Here is a 13,244-nt window from a genome sequence, read left to right on the forward strand (position 1 = left end):
TTAGAAATAGAACACAAACCATTTCTGGCACCCACAGACCTTCAAGTCTCCCATAGCCACCCACCAAGTCTGCTTGGAAACAGAAGGAAAGATGACAGGACTCACCCGGGTGGAGGTGGAGAGGGAATTTTGTATAATCAGGTAATAGAATCTCACCCTGTTTTCTCCCTTCTTCTCTGTGCAGATGACAGGCAACCATGATGCCTCCCTTGCATCGCTGGCACCAGCATGGGAGAGACAGGCCTCTAATGTAGCATAACGGCAAACCATGCTTTCTGGAGGACGGTGGTGAAGACAACTTGCCTTCATTCTGCGCCAGGCACACTTGCGAGGGGCCTGGACCACCATGAAGATTAATTACCCTCAGTCTCTTTAGGTGGGAAAGGCAATCAGTGTTATTACATTTGATTAAAGCTTCAGGAGACTTGATCGGCCCTGTTGGGATTGCTGAAGACACAGGCCACTTTATTTCCTGGAAAGACGAGCTGTAGGCAAGAAGAGCCAACACACTGTGCATGACCCCCTTAGCGTCTGTGACATCCACGGCGAGGTCCAGCCAGGGGCAGCCGTCTCCCAGAGGAAGTGAAGTTGGCCCCAGCAGGCCTGAGCCTCGTGGGAATCCCCGCCTGCCCTTCTGATAGGCCTCTGGCTCTGGGATCTTTCATTCAAATCTCTCCCCCATTACAAGTGGTTTCCTCCAGCTCGCTACCAGGAGGCGCCCACCAGGAAAGCCAATGATGGTGACGGTGAGGAAAATGAAGCTGTTCACTTTCCTTATCCTCCTCATCTTCCTCACCTCCTTCCTCCTGAGCTACACCCACACCGTGGTGACCACTGCCTGGTTCCCCAAGCAGATGGTCATTGGGCTCTCAGAAAACTTCCGGAAACTCATGAAGCTCCGCGGCAGGTCCTGCACCTGCAGCCGCTGTGTCGGGGAGCTCAGGGTCTCGCGATGGTTCGACGAGAGGTTCAACCAGACTGTGCAGCCACTGCTGACCATGCACAACTCGGTCCTGGAGGAGGATACCTACAGCTGGTGGCTGGTGAGAGCTGGCGTGGGCAATGACCTTGGGGGGTGTGGGGGGGTGGTTCTGGCAGCTAAATGCACAGGCCCAGGATGCAGCTGGGACCCCGCTAGGCATTGGCATGATTCTTTCATTCGACACGTAATCATAGAAGATATAGACAAACACACAGACAGACAGGAAGGTAGTGGCTGAAGCAGACAGTCTCCCACAGTTCTGGAGGCTGGAAGTCTGAAGTCAGGGTGGTAGCAGGTTTGGTTTCTTGTGGAGAGTCCAGGGGAAAATCCGCCTCTGCTAGCTTTCGGTGACAGCCAGTGGCATCTTCGGCTTGTAGATGCATCACTCCCACCCCCCAGCCTGTGTCTTCACTTTGCCTCCTTCCTGTGTGTCCTCTTTTCTCTGTCCCTCTCCGTCCCCAGTCTCCCTCTCCTGCCTGGTATCAAGACACTTGTCATTAGATTATCCCCCAACATACTCTCATCTCCAGATTGTTCACTTAATGACCTCTGCACAAGCCCTTTTCCCAAATAAATTTATATTCTCAGGGTCTGGGGGTCAAGATGCAGATGGGTCCTTGTGAGGCAACTGCTTAACCCACTGCAGGGACCAAGATACAAAAGAGACAAGATCCTTATTTTCCTGGGATTATATTCTGGTGGAATGGACAGATAAGAAGGAAATAAACAAGATAGATGGAGAGGAATGCACTCTAAGAACACTACAGTGAAGGTCGTGGGTCTTTGGGTGAATCAGGCCCCAGAAACCACCACCCTTGTCCCCAGGCTTTTGGGAAACAGGAATTGATTTGGTGACAGGCCTGATGGCCAAGCAGTGGGCTGGAGGGAGTTTTAGGTAAGAATTGTGGGGGGTCCCGAGCTCCAGTGCTGCTTCTGAGCCTCATCTCCTCAGTCACAGAGAAAGTGCCACTCCCGCTAACTAAGGAGATGGTGAGGGGAAGCCCTGACACCAGTATACAGCTGCCACAAGGGCGTACGGTCTCCAGGCAATTTACAAACTGCTCCACACACCCTGCAACCAAGGAGCCTGCATGTCTGCAGCCCGAGCCCTGGAGGGGGAAAGAGCAGGCTCCCGTGCCTGTTGGACCCACGGCCCCTCCGTCAGCTGCCATCCCCTGTGACCTTCTTCTCCTCTGTCCCTAGCCATCCAGGATGAGAGTCCTCTCTTCCCCAGCCGCCCTTCCAACTTAGAGGTCAATCTCTTGGAATGCTGCATCCTTCAGATTTGCTCCAAATTCCAGAGACTATGTGAAAGGACCCCAGGGGACTGCGACCCGCTGCCCTGGTTTCTGGTGGCCCTCACAGGGCCTTTCCCGCCACTAGCCTCCATGCTCAGCCTACAGCTCTGCAGTCACCCATCCAGTCTTAACACTGCGTGCCAGCTCGGCCAGGCAGTTCCGGCCAGGCTTTGGCAGCATTAGGCCTCTGGCCTGCACTACAGCTCCACTAGGGTACAGGCATTTCATCCCCCCCACTGGCCCTGACCTGGGTCACCAGCTGGTGGTGGGAGCAATTGGATCTCACTGTCTTGAAAGGACGTGCTCAGAAGCCAGGCCAGGGTGTGCAGCCAGATTTCTGTGACCTGGGTCAGCCCTTAGCTTCCCAGTGCAGGACTGGAACAGATCTGAGGTTGCGGAGGTGTGGGCCGGGAGCCAGCTGTGGCACGCAGTGACATCCCAGGCATTCAAGAACATGGCATCACAGAGCAAGACTAATTTCCGTGTCTGTTGCACTCCATCTTTCCGGCACGCAGACTGTAATGGGCCCGTTTCAGTATGTGCTGTTCTAGCCCTTGCCAATCTTCTTTCTAACAAAGAGAGGGCAGCTTGTTCAGGCAAGCAGCGGGTGCGAGCCGAGTCGGAAAGCGCTGTTTTGTTTTCATTGCGTTGTACAATGACCTTTTTCCTTCTGCCAAGTACTCCCTGCTTCCCAATTGTAGTGGAGACAAGAAGCTTCCTTTTCAAATAAGCATATTTACTTTTCTTTAAAAACAAAAAAGCTCACTGCTGTCGAGTCGATCCCAACTCATAGCAACCCCTCCTTGGGTTTCCAAGGTGGTGTCTCTATGGAAGTAGACTGCCCAGTCTTCCTTCTGAGGAGAGGCTGGTTACTGCATCATTAAGGAAAGTCAGTCAACGACAGTTCAGTGCGATAAAACACCAGGCGAGCTTGGCAGATAGGTGCACTCTGGCCTTGACTCTTCAAACCGTGTGCCTCTAGGGCACAGAGAGAGTGCCCCAGAGGTCCTGTTGGAGTATGAGTTAGAACGCCATGCTGGTCCTTGATTCCATAAACACGTGTCAAGCATCCCCGAGGAGCTCCCTGGCCGGCAGAGATCATGACACATTGTGGGGGACTGTGTGGTTCTGAGTACATTTTCGCAATGTTGGGGAGCACAGGGGCCCTCCCTGGTTAAAGCCCCACCCCAACCCCACTGAAGTTCCTGCAGGAGAGCTTGGCTGCCTGGGGGCCTGGGGGAAATGCTGGACCTCGCTGGTCCCACCCAGCCCTGCAGACTCAGGATCTGTGTCAAGAAGACCTTGGGTGTCCTGGACACACCTTCAGATTGTGGAGCTGCCCTGGCCCAACAGTGAGAAGCAGGAGTTGAATTGGCTGTTGTCTGCAGCGTTCCTCTTGACTGTGTGTCTGAGGGGCTTATTCTGGGTTTTTGGTCTTGGGAGCTTTTGTTTTTACTGTGGTTCTAACTAGAGGAGAATCTGGCTTCCTGGTCTACTACACTTTTGGGACTGCTGTCTTACTTCTCAAGGGCTGCTGCAGCAAGATACCACAAGCCAGCGGCTTTTAAGGATGGGCATTACTTTCTCACAGTCCTAGAGGCTAAAAGTCCAAATCGGAGTCTTGACCCTGTCAGTTTCTTCCTGGTCAGTAGCCGCAGGCATACCTTACAGCCTGTCTTTGTGTCTATTCTGTCTTTTTATAACTTAGCAGTGATACTTTTAGGACCCACCCTACAATGGTGTGGCCTAATTAGCATAACTAAAGAAAACCTCATTTCCAAACAGGAGCAAGTCACAGGGACCAAACCAACTGCCACCGAGTGGATTCCGACTCACAGTGACCCCACAGGACAGAGTAGAACTGCCCCATAGGGTTTCCAAGGCTGTAAAGGTTTGCACAAGCAGACTGCCTCATCTTTCTGCTGGAGAATGGCTGGTGGGTTTGAACCACCGACCTTTTGGTTAACAGCCCAATGCTTTAACCACAGCGCCACTGGGGCACCCTCGTCCACAGGTACAAGGGCCAGGAATTCGATCCGTGCTTTTGGGGGACCATAACAGATGCTGCTTCCTCCCATCTGAGGTGGGGAGCTGTACCCCGGGGCTCTCCCCGCACACTCGCTCGGCACTAATGTGAGAAGTTCTCATAGCGCACCACAGTGCCCAGAGCTGATGAGAACATCCCGTGGTCTCCCTCTGCACACCCCAGGATGGGGCGTTCGGAAGGTCAGGATTGAAGAGCTGGAGGCCGTGACAGTGCTATGGGTTTCTCGAAGCCCGGGCTAACTCCTGGTTCGGATTTGGAACACGTGGCACATTTGCTCATCCTATCTGTGCCCAGGGCCTCTCTCCTCACCTGTAGTAGAAATGATACAGTGCTGTGGCATGTGGACCGGTTGATGGGATGCTTCTGAGAACATCTGTGAGTGAGGCACAGTGTGGCCAGAGCGCCACAGGAAGTGAGCAGACACAGGCTGTGCTAGAAGGGGATGAGTGACCAGCTTGTCCCGGTTTGCCCAGGATGCTCCTTCTTTTAGCACTGGAAGTTCAGTGTCCTGAGAATCTCACAGCCGGCACGGCTGGTCACTGTCTTAGTGTCCCAGGGCTGCTGTAGCAAAGTGCCACATGCTGGTAGCTTTAAAGGACAGCCTCCTGGGGGCCAGGAGTCTGACTCAGGGCTTCATCGGGGCCGTGCTCTCTGTCTGCCTAGGGAAGATGCTGTCTGGCCTCTTCCAATTTCTGGAGGTCCTGGGTGTTCCTAGTAGCCCAGGCGTTTCTTGGCATTCCTTGGCTTGTAGTGCAACTTCATGTGGAGTCTTTCTTTCTTTTTTCTTTTTTGTAGTGCTCCTTCCCCTCCCCTCTCATCCCTGGTAACCAACAAAGAGCTTTTCCTTCCATATATAAATTTTTCCTTGACTTTTTACAATAATGAACTAATATAATAACTATTCTTCTGTGATTGACTATTTCACTCAGCATAATGTCCTCCAAGTTCATCTATGTTACAGGGTGTTTTGCAGACTCTACATTATTCTTTAGGGTTGCATAGTAGTCCATTGTGTGTAAGTACCACAGTTTGGTTATCCATTCTTTTGTTGATGGGCTCCAAGGTTGTTTCCATCTTTTGGCTATTGTAAGTAGTGCTGTGATGAACATAGGTGTGCATATATCTGTTCTTGTCCTGGCCCTCGATACTTTAGGATATATACCCAGTAATGAGATTGCTGGATCAAATGGTATTTCTAATTCCAACTTTTTAAGGGATTGCCATACTGCTTTCCACAGTGATTGCATCATTTTACAGTCCCACCAGCAGTGTATGAGAGTCTCAATCTCTCCACATCGTCAGCAGCATTTGTTATTTTCTGTCTTGTTGAACTTTACTACTAGTGCTGGGGAAACATAGTCTCTCATTGTTGTTTAGATTTTCATCTCTCCAATGGCTAATGATCATGAACATTTCTTCATGTGTTTTTTGGCTACCTGAATATCCTTTTTGGTGAAATATCTATTTTACATGGCATCTTCCGTGTGTGTCTTTCTCTCTGTTCTCCTCTTTCATAAGACACCACACAGATGGGATTAGGATCCATCCTACATGAGTATGATCTCACGTGAACCTAACGGATCCCATCTTCAATGAAGATCCTATTCCTAACAAGGTCTCATTCATAGCTATAGGGGTTAGGACTTCATCACTCTCTTTTGGGAGGACAGAATTCCATCTGTAACAGTCACTTTCAGGATAAACTAGTGTTCATCCCTGCCTGGGAGTCAGCGAGGGTGTCCTAGGGAGCTGATCTTCAAGCTAGGTCTTAGAAGATGAAAAGAATTGGCTAGACAGACATTGAAATCCTAGAAACAGAACTTGCAAAGAGGTGAGGGAAGAGCTTTGTGCATCTGCAAATGCTGACCTTTTGTTCTGGCTGGGGCCCAGCAGTCCTGGGGCTGGGGAGACCAAGGGGCAGGGAGGGTGGGAGAAGGAAGCAGAGGTGGGGAGGTGGGCATGGGGGGTTTTCTGCTCTCACCAGCCTGGCCCAGGCTACAGTGGGAACTTGAAGTCCACAGGACATGGTGGGTGTCTGGAATGGACTGTGAGCAAGGTGGGGTGGGGAGATTATTGAGGCTGACTCCCAGGTGTTTGACAGTGGCATTGAGGTTGTGGAGGGGCCGTTTGGAGAGAAGCACCCCAAAGAAGGAGCAGGTTAGAGAAAGGTGATGCATTCCAGTTGACGCTTGTGAGTTTGAGGACCAGTGAGACGAGATATGGAGGGAAGGGGACAGGTCAAGCCCACCAGGGGAAAGATGGGCTGGGTCACCTGAGCTTCTCAAAAGTGCCTTATTCATTTCAGCCAGTCTCCTTGCCCCAGGTGGCTGGACAGTATCTAGCATGCACTGCAGCATGGATAGATGGATGGATGGATGGATGGGTGGATGGGTGGACAGGTGAGTGAATGGATGGATAGGTGGATGGGTAGATGAGTGGATGAGTGGGTGAATGACTGAATGAGTGCATGCTCCCTTTCCTTTTATCTCCCAGAGTAGCCTGGGCTGTGTCTGAGCCTCTCTGACCCCAGGTGCCCAGCAGCAAGAAGGGCATTCACACAGGCATGCCCAGTATACTGGACAAGTAGCCAGCAGGCAGCTTGAGGTCAACAGTGAGGGTGCAGAGCCCATACCCAGGCTGACCTGGCCTCTGTCCTGTGCCCACAGAAGCTCCAGCGGGAGAAGAACCCCAAGGACCTGAATGACACCATCAAGGAGTTGTTCAGCGTGGTGCCTGGGGACGTGGACCCCGTGTTGGAGAATGAGTCAGTGGGCTGTCGGCGCTGTGCTGTCGTGGGCAACTCAGGCAACCTGAAGGAGTCGAAGTATGGTTCCCAAATAGATGAGCACGACTTCGTGGTGAGGTGAGCGGTGAGCCCTCGGCCCCGTGGGCCCCCACCACTGCATTGCACCCAGCAGGCTCCTCAGAGCCAGAGAAGGCATCTTGGCCCAGGGTCGGAAGGCCAAGGTTGCAGTCCTGGTGGACTTAACTTCCCTGGGACCTTAAGCTCCTCTCTCTCCCTCTGGGCTTCAGTTTTCCCATCTCTGCCTTGCAGAAGGGGCTGCACTGGAAACACCTCTCCAGGTCCAAGAGAGGAAGCCATGGCTCCAGAGGCTGGGAGCTTAGCACAGACGGGCCTATTGACAGGCCAGCACTTATCTAAAGCCTCTTGTTTTCCCTTTGCAGTCCATCCTCACTTTACAACCAGACTGCAGTATAACTATTTGATTTGAATGTAAAATATATTTTCCCACATCATGAAGTAAAATAGATACTCCAGGAAGAGACCTGGGTTTCCATCCTGGGTTTCTTGTAATCCCTAGCACACCTCATAAAAAGGCACAGTAACCCCGGCTTGAAATGTACAAGCAGGAGTGGGGCTGGCGATCCCCAGATGTCCTCTAGAATGGCCTCTTGTTCCTGGAATCTCTGACTTTATGTTCTGGACCAGTCACATGGCCTCCTGGAGGCTCAGTGTACCTGGTGTCCAGTGGAAATGCCCATGGGGAGGGTGGAGGAAGGCTCAGACTTGGAGTCAATGGTCTTGAATTTGAGGTTGCCCCTTGGGAGCTCTGTGGCCTTGGACATCCTATTAGAGCTCAGGGGTCCTTGGCCATGAAATAGGAAAAGTGCCTGCTGGGTGTGGTTTCATTAGATTTCATACAGTAGGTCTCTTGGCTATGACAGTGCTTTGCATGTCATAAGTGATCAATTAATGGGGACAGTGATATCAAGGCTCACTTGAGACCATAAAGGAGGAACAAGAAAACCTTTGAGCTATGTTGTAATTGTCTCCATTTCACCATGAGGAAAATGAGGCCCAGAGGAGGGAGTTTCCATGCCTGAGGTTACCCTGCAGGCTGCTGGAACTCTAGCCTCAAGAGTCAGTGCCCATAGGATGCAAAGCTTGTCTTTCTCTCCCTTCCTCCCAGGATGAACAAGGCTCCCACAGTGGGATTTGAGGCCGATGTCGGGAGCAAGACCACCCACCATCTTGTGTACCCTGAGAGCTTCCGGGAGCTTGGGGAGAACGTCAGCATGGTCCTGGTCCCATTCAAGACCACCGACCTGCAGTGGGTGGTCAGTGCCACCACCAAGGGCACCATCTCCCAGTAAGAACCCTCAAGGCACTGAGATGGAGGGTCCCTGCTCCCTCCACACCAGAGTGGGCACCTCTGTCACTCCAGTATGCCATTCCCATGCACTTACTCAAACAGTTCCCCTACCTGGCATGCCTCACCTCCCTGAGGCCCCTAGGCACACACAAATCCTATCTCCTATAGGCCGCCTCTGCCGACTATCCCAACTCCTGCTGGCGCCTCTAGTCCTCCATCACTGTGAACATATTGCAGGCTTTGGCCTTCCTCCTCCTGATGGTATCCAAGTGGAACTCCAAGATCTGCTTCCTCACAAACCAAATAACCAACCAGCTTCCTTCAGTTGAACCCAGCTCACGGCAACTCCAATGCCTGTCAGAGTAGAACCATGCTCCGTAGGGTGTTCAATGGCCAGTTTTTCAGAAGATCACCAGGCCTTGCTTCCAAGGTGCCTCTGGATGGCCTTGAACCTCCAGAATTTTGGTTAGCAGCCAAGGTTGCCCTCTGGTGCCTACAGTGGAGTATAGTGGGCTGCTGCTGACAGAGGGGACACAGCTGAGCAGGGTGGTGGTGTCTCTTAGAATATGAGTGGGGGAAGGGTTCTACCTCTGCCTCACCCTGCCCCCCTCCAGCACTACCCTCCACACCAGAGCTGCATGCCCAGGCAGCCCCGAGCCTATGCCCCACACTAACCAGTTGCTCTTTCTCTTCTTACAGCACCTACGTCCCTGTCCCCACGAAGATCAAAGTGAAAAAGGAAAAGGTGAGCTGATCCTTATACTCTTTTTATTGTGGTCAGCCCTGGTGGCACAATGGTTAAGTGGTCAATTGCTGAACAAAAGGTCTGGGGCTGGAACACACCAGCTGTTCCATGGCAGAAAGATCTGGAGGTCCGCTTCTGTAAAGATCATAGCCTTGGAAACCCTATGGGGCGGTTCTACTCTGCTTTATAGGGTCGCTATGAGTAAGAGTTGACTTGATCATAAGGAAGAATTTATATACATATATATTTAATTTTCAATTTATTCACCAATACCACAATTTAAATGCATCACTACTTCTTCAGTCTTCCTTATTCTTTGTCCAGCTTTTACGTGCATATGAGGCAATTGAAAAGACCATGGCTTATGTCAGGCACACCTTAGGGACCTCAGTCTTCAAAGTGACATCCTTACCCTTTAAAACTTTAAAGAGGTCTTTTGCAGCAGATTTGCCCAGTGCAACACCACATCTGATTTCTTGGCTGCTGCTTCCATGGGCAGTGATTGTGGATCCAAGTAAAATGAAATCCCTGACAACTTTAGTCTTTTCTCCATCATCATGATGTTTCTTATTGGTCCAGTTGCAAGGATTTTTGTTTCCTTAATGTTGAGGCATAATTCATACTGATTTGGTCTTCATCAGTAAGTGCTTCAAGTCCTCTTCACTTTCAGCAAGCAAAGTTGTGTCATCTTCGTATCACAGGCTGTTAATGAGTCTTCCTCCAATCCTGATGCCACGTTCTTCTTCATACAGTCCAGCTTCTTGGATTATTTGCTCAGCATACAGATGGAATAAGTATGGTGAAAGGATACAACTCTGATGCACACCTTTCCTGATTTTAAACCATGAAGTATCCCCTTGTTCTGTTTGAATGACAGCCTCCTGATCTATGTATAGGTTCCTCATGAGTACAATCAAGTGTTCTGGAATTTCCATTCTTCACAATGTTATCTATGATTTGTTATGATCCACACAATTGAATGCTTTTGCATAGTCAATAAAACATAGCTATTCCTTCTGGAATTCTTTGCTTTCAACCAAGATCCATTTGACATAGCACATTCTGTTGGATCACCATTCTTTGGAATGGGCACAAAGATCTCTTACAGTCTGTTGGCCAAATAACTATCTTCCAAATTTCTTAGCACAAATGACTGACTTCCTCCAGCACAGCATCCATTTGTTGAAACATCTCAATAAGTAATCTGTCAATTCCCGTAGCCTTGTTTTTCACCAATTCCTTCAGTGCAGTTTGGATTTCTTCCTTTAGTACTAGTTCTTGATCATATGCTACCTCCTGAAATGGTTGAATATAACCACTTCTTTTTGGTACAGTGACTCTGTGTATTCCTTTCCTCTTCTTTTGATAGTTCCTGCCTCGTCCAATATTTTGCCCATAAGAATCCTTCAATATTGTAACTGAAGGCTTGAGTTTTCTTCACTTCTTTCACCTTGAGAAATGCTGAGCATGTTCTTCTTTGGTTTTCTGACTCCAGGTCTTTGCACATTTCATTATAATACTTTATTTTGTCTGAAAGAAGTTCAGCCAGAATGCTCCTTAAAATGAGAATGGCCAGACTTTGTCTCATGTACTTTGGTTGTGTTGTCAGAAGAGACAGTTAATATTTGCCATCTCAACATTTTTATGTATACAATTTAGTGACATTAATTACACTCATTGTGTTGTACAACCATTGCCACAAGTCCTTTTCCAGATTTTTCTGTCACTCTCAACAGAAGCTTGATGTCCCTGAGCAGTGACGCCTGCTTCCCCTCCCTCCCACCCCTGGTGATCACGAATAAATTTTGGTCTCTATCCATCCGTCTCTTCTAGATCTTTCATGTAAGTGGGCTTGTACAGTGTTGGTTCTTTGGTCTCTGACTTACCATCCTCTTTCTTGTAGCGAGTTAGGTCATTGTCCAAGAATGCAGGGGGATTTGCCCACTTGCTCATGCCATGTCCCCCATGGGTATGACAGTGCTGGCGTGGGACAGGGGCTCAGTGTCTCACTCACCCCATGTCCTTCCCCTCCCTACAGATCCTCATCTACCACCCGGCCTTCATCAAGTATGTCTTTGACAACTGGCTGCAGGGCCACGGTCGGTACCCATCCACGGGCATCCTCTCGGTCATCTTCTCGCTGCACGTCTGTGATGAGGTATGCCCACCAGGCTGCCCAATATGGGGGCACACCAGTCCTTGTACCTAAGAGAGGGGGTGGGAGCAGTGGTGAGAATGTCAGGGTCTGGCTGACCTGGGTCCTCCCACCAGTCACCAGGAGGACCCAGGCCAGGCCCTTCTCTTCCAGGGCTCAGGTTCCAATCCGCCACCCTCTCATCCAGGTGTTCTCAGGAGTAAGAAAAGGCCCTGTGAGGGTGTGGTCAGGAAGTGAGCACTTGCCCTTGGCATCAGCCACCCAGGCTGAACCAGGCCAGGGGCCGGGTCTCGGATTTGAGACAACGTGAGGAGCAGGTTCTCGTAGGGAGAGCTCTCAGGTCATGACTGTGTATTAGAACCGTCTGCAAGGTTTTAAAAATCCCAATGCCCAAGCCATGCCCTGGCCCGATTTCATCAGAATCGCTGGGCATGGGAACCAGGCAGCTGCACTTTTTAAAGCCGCCGGGAGCTTCCTCTCTACCCCAAGGTTGAGATCCAGTGGGCTTGTGTGGCACGGATTTTCATCACACATCCCCAGTTTCCCCAAGACCATTCAAAGGGTACCTGTGGAAGGCAATGGACTTGGGTTTTACTTAAACTTCCTTGGGCACCCCCAAGACCCTGGGAGTTCAAGGACCATGGAGAAGGGTCTACACGCTTCCTTGGGAACGGTGCTCACAGTGCTGCCTTGGTTCCCTGGAGCTCCTGGGACAGAAATACCACAAATGGGTGGCAGAGCAGAAATTCCTGTCTCACAGCTCAGAGCATGGGGCTAGGAGGAGTCTGTCCTTGTCTATTTCAGCTTCTAGGAGCTGCCGGTGATCCTTGTGGATGCTCTGTCTCCACATATGTCGTCTTCCCCCATAGGGACATCTGCGCCTCTTCTGCTCTTTTTGCAACTCAGAAGGGCTTAGGTCTGACTTCATTAACAATATAAGAAAACTCCTCTTTCCAGACAGGGTCATACTCACAGGTACAGGGTTTAGGACTTCATCACGTGTTAGGGGACATAACTCAGTCCATAACAGGTAGCCTCGGACTCTGGGTGAGCCTGCAGGCTCGCTTTCTCAGAGCTCTGCCCGCCGCCCCGCGCTCCGTTCTCACCGTCGGTTTGCCCCCTCAGGTGGACTTGTATGGCTTCGGGGCCGACAGCAAAGGGAACTGGCATCACTACTGGGAAAACAACCCGTCAGCAGGCGCTTTCCGCAAGACAGGGGTACACGATGGAGACTTTGAGTCCAACGTGACAGCCACCTTGGCGTCCATCGGCAAAATCCGCATTTTCAAGGGGAGATGAGACTGGGAAGGATCAGGGCCGCTGCACCGGGCCGCTCCTCTTCACCTCCAGCCCCCACACCTCGCCGGAGCCACCCTGTCCTGGGAGCTTCGAGGGCCAGCCGCACGGGTGTCTCCAGGGGCCCCTCCCAGCCACACACACCCCAGTTTTGGGCAGCATCTGCTCACAGGGTCACTGAGTCCTGGCAGGCTGCAGATTAGGCCCTGGGATTGGCTGTGGAAGAGACAACGTGGTCCTCAGGGCTGGAGAGGGCGAGGAGGTGCCGGGTAAGGTTCTCTCTCAAAGCACTCAAATCATGTTGGCCTCTGGAGGCAAAGGGCCCAAGTCCTGAAGAGCATCTTCTCTGAGGAAAAGGACCATTTCCCTGGGAGGGTGGACAGGAGGCTTCCCCTGCCCAGGGGTCCTGCTGACTTCAGCTCCAGTCCTCGCAGGGATGTTCCTGGGTGAGGATTCTTTCTAGGACACGGCCATGGGCCCACGCAGCACTGGGGTGAGATGATGCCTTCATTGCTGGGCCACAGCCCGGCCCCTCGCTTGGCCAGGGGAGCTCGTCCGTGATGGCCAGGAGGGCCCCCCACCCCAAAGATCTTCACAGCAGCTGTG

General features: G+C 51.2%; 1 protein-coding gene across 1 annotated transcript; it reads left to right on the plus strand.

Moving 5' to 3' along the window:
• Window positions 1–737: 737 nt before the first annotated feature.
• On the plus strand, window positions 738–12,641 carry ST3GAL1 (ST3 beta-galactoside alpha-2,3-sialyltransferase 1). Its single transcript, XM_007940536.1, has 6 exons — window positions 738–1,043; window positions 6,994–7,190; window positions 8,260–8,439; window positions 9,142–9,187; window positions 11,226–11,345; window positions 12,468–12,641. Exons 1-6 carry the CDS (start codon window positions 738–740, stop codon window positions 12,639–12,641), a joined length of 1,023 nt encoding a protein of 340 aa, XP_007938727.1.
• The last annotated feature ends 603 nt before the right edge of the window (window positions 12,642–13,244 follow it).

The sequence above is a fragment of the Orycteropus afer genome, unplaced genomic scaffold (assembly GCF_000298275.1).
Source record: "Orycteropus afer afer isolate SDZICR_OR568_19922 unplaced genomic scaffold, OryAfe1.0 scaffold00069, whole genome shotgun sequence".
Lineage (NCBI taxonomy): Eukaryota > Metazoa > Chordata > Mammalia > Tubulidentata > Orycteropodidae > Orycteropus > Orycteropus afer.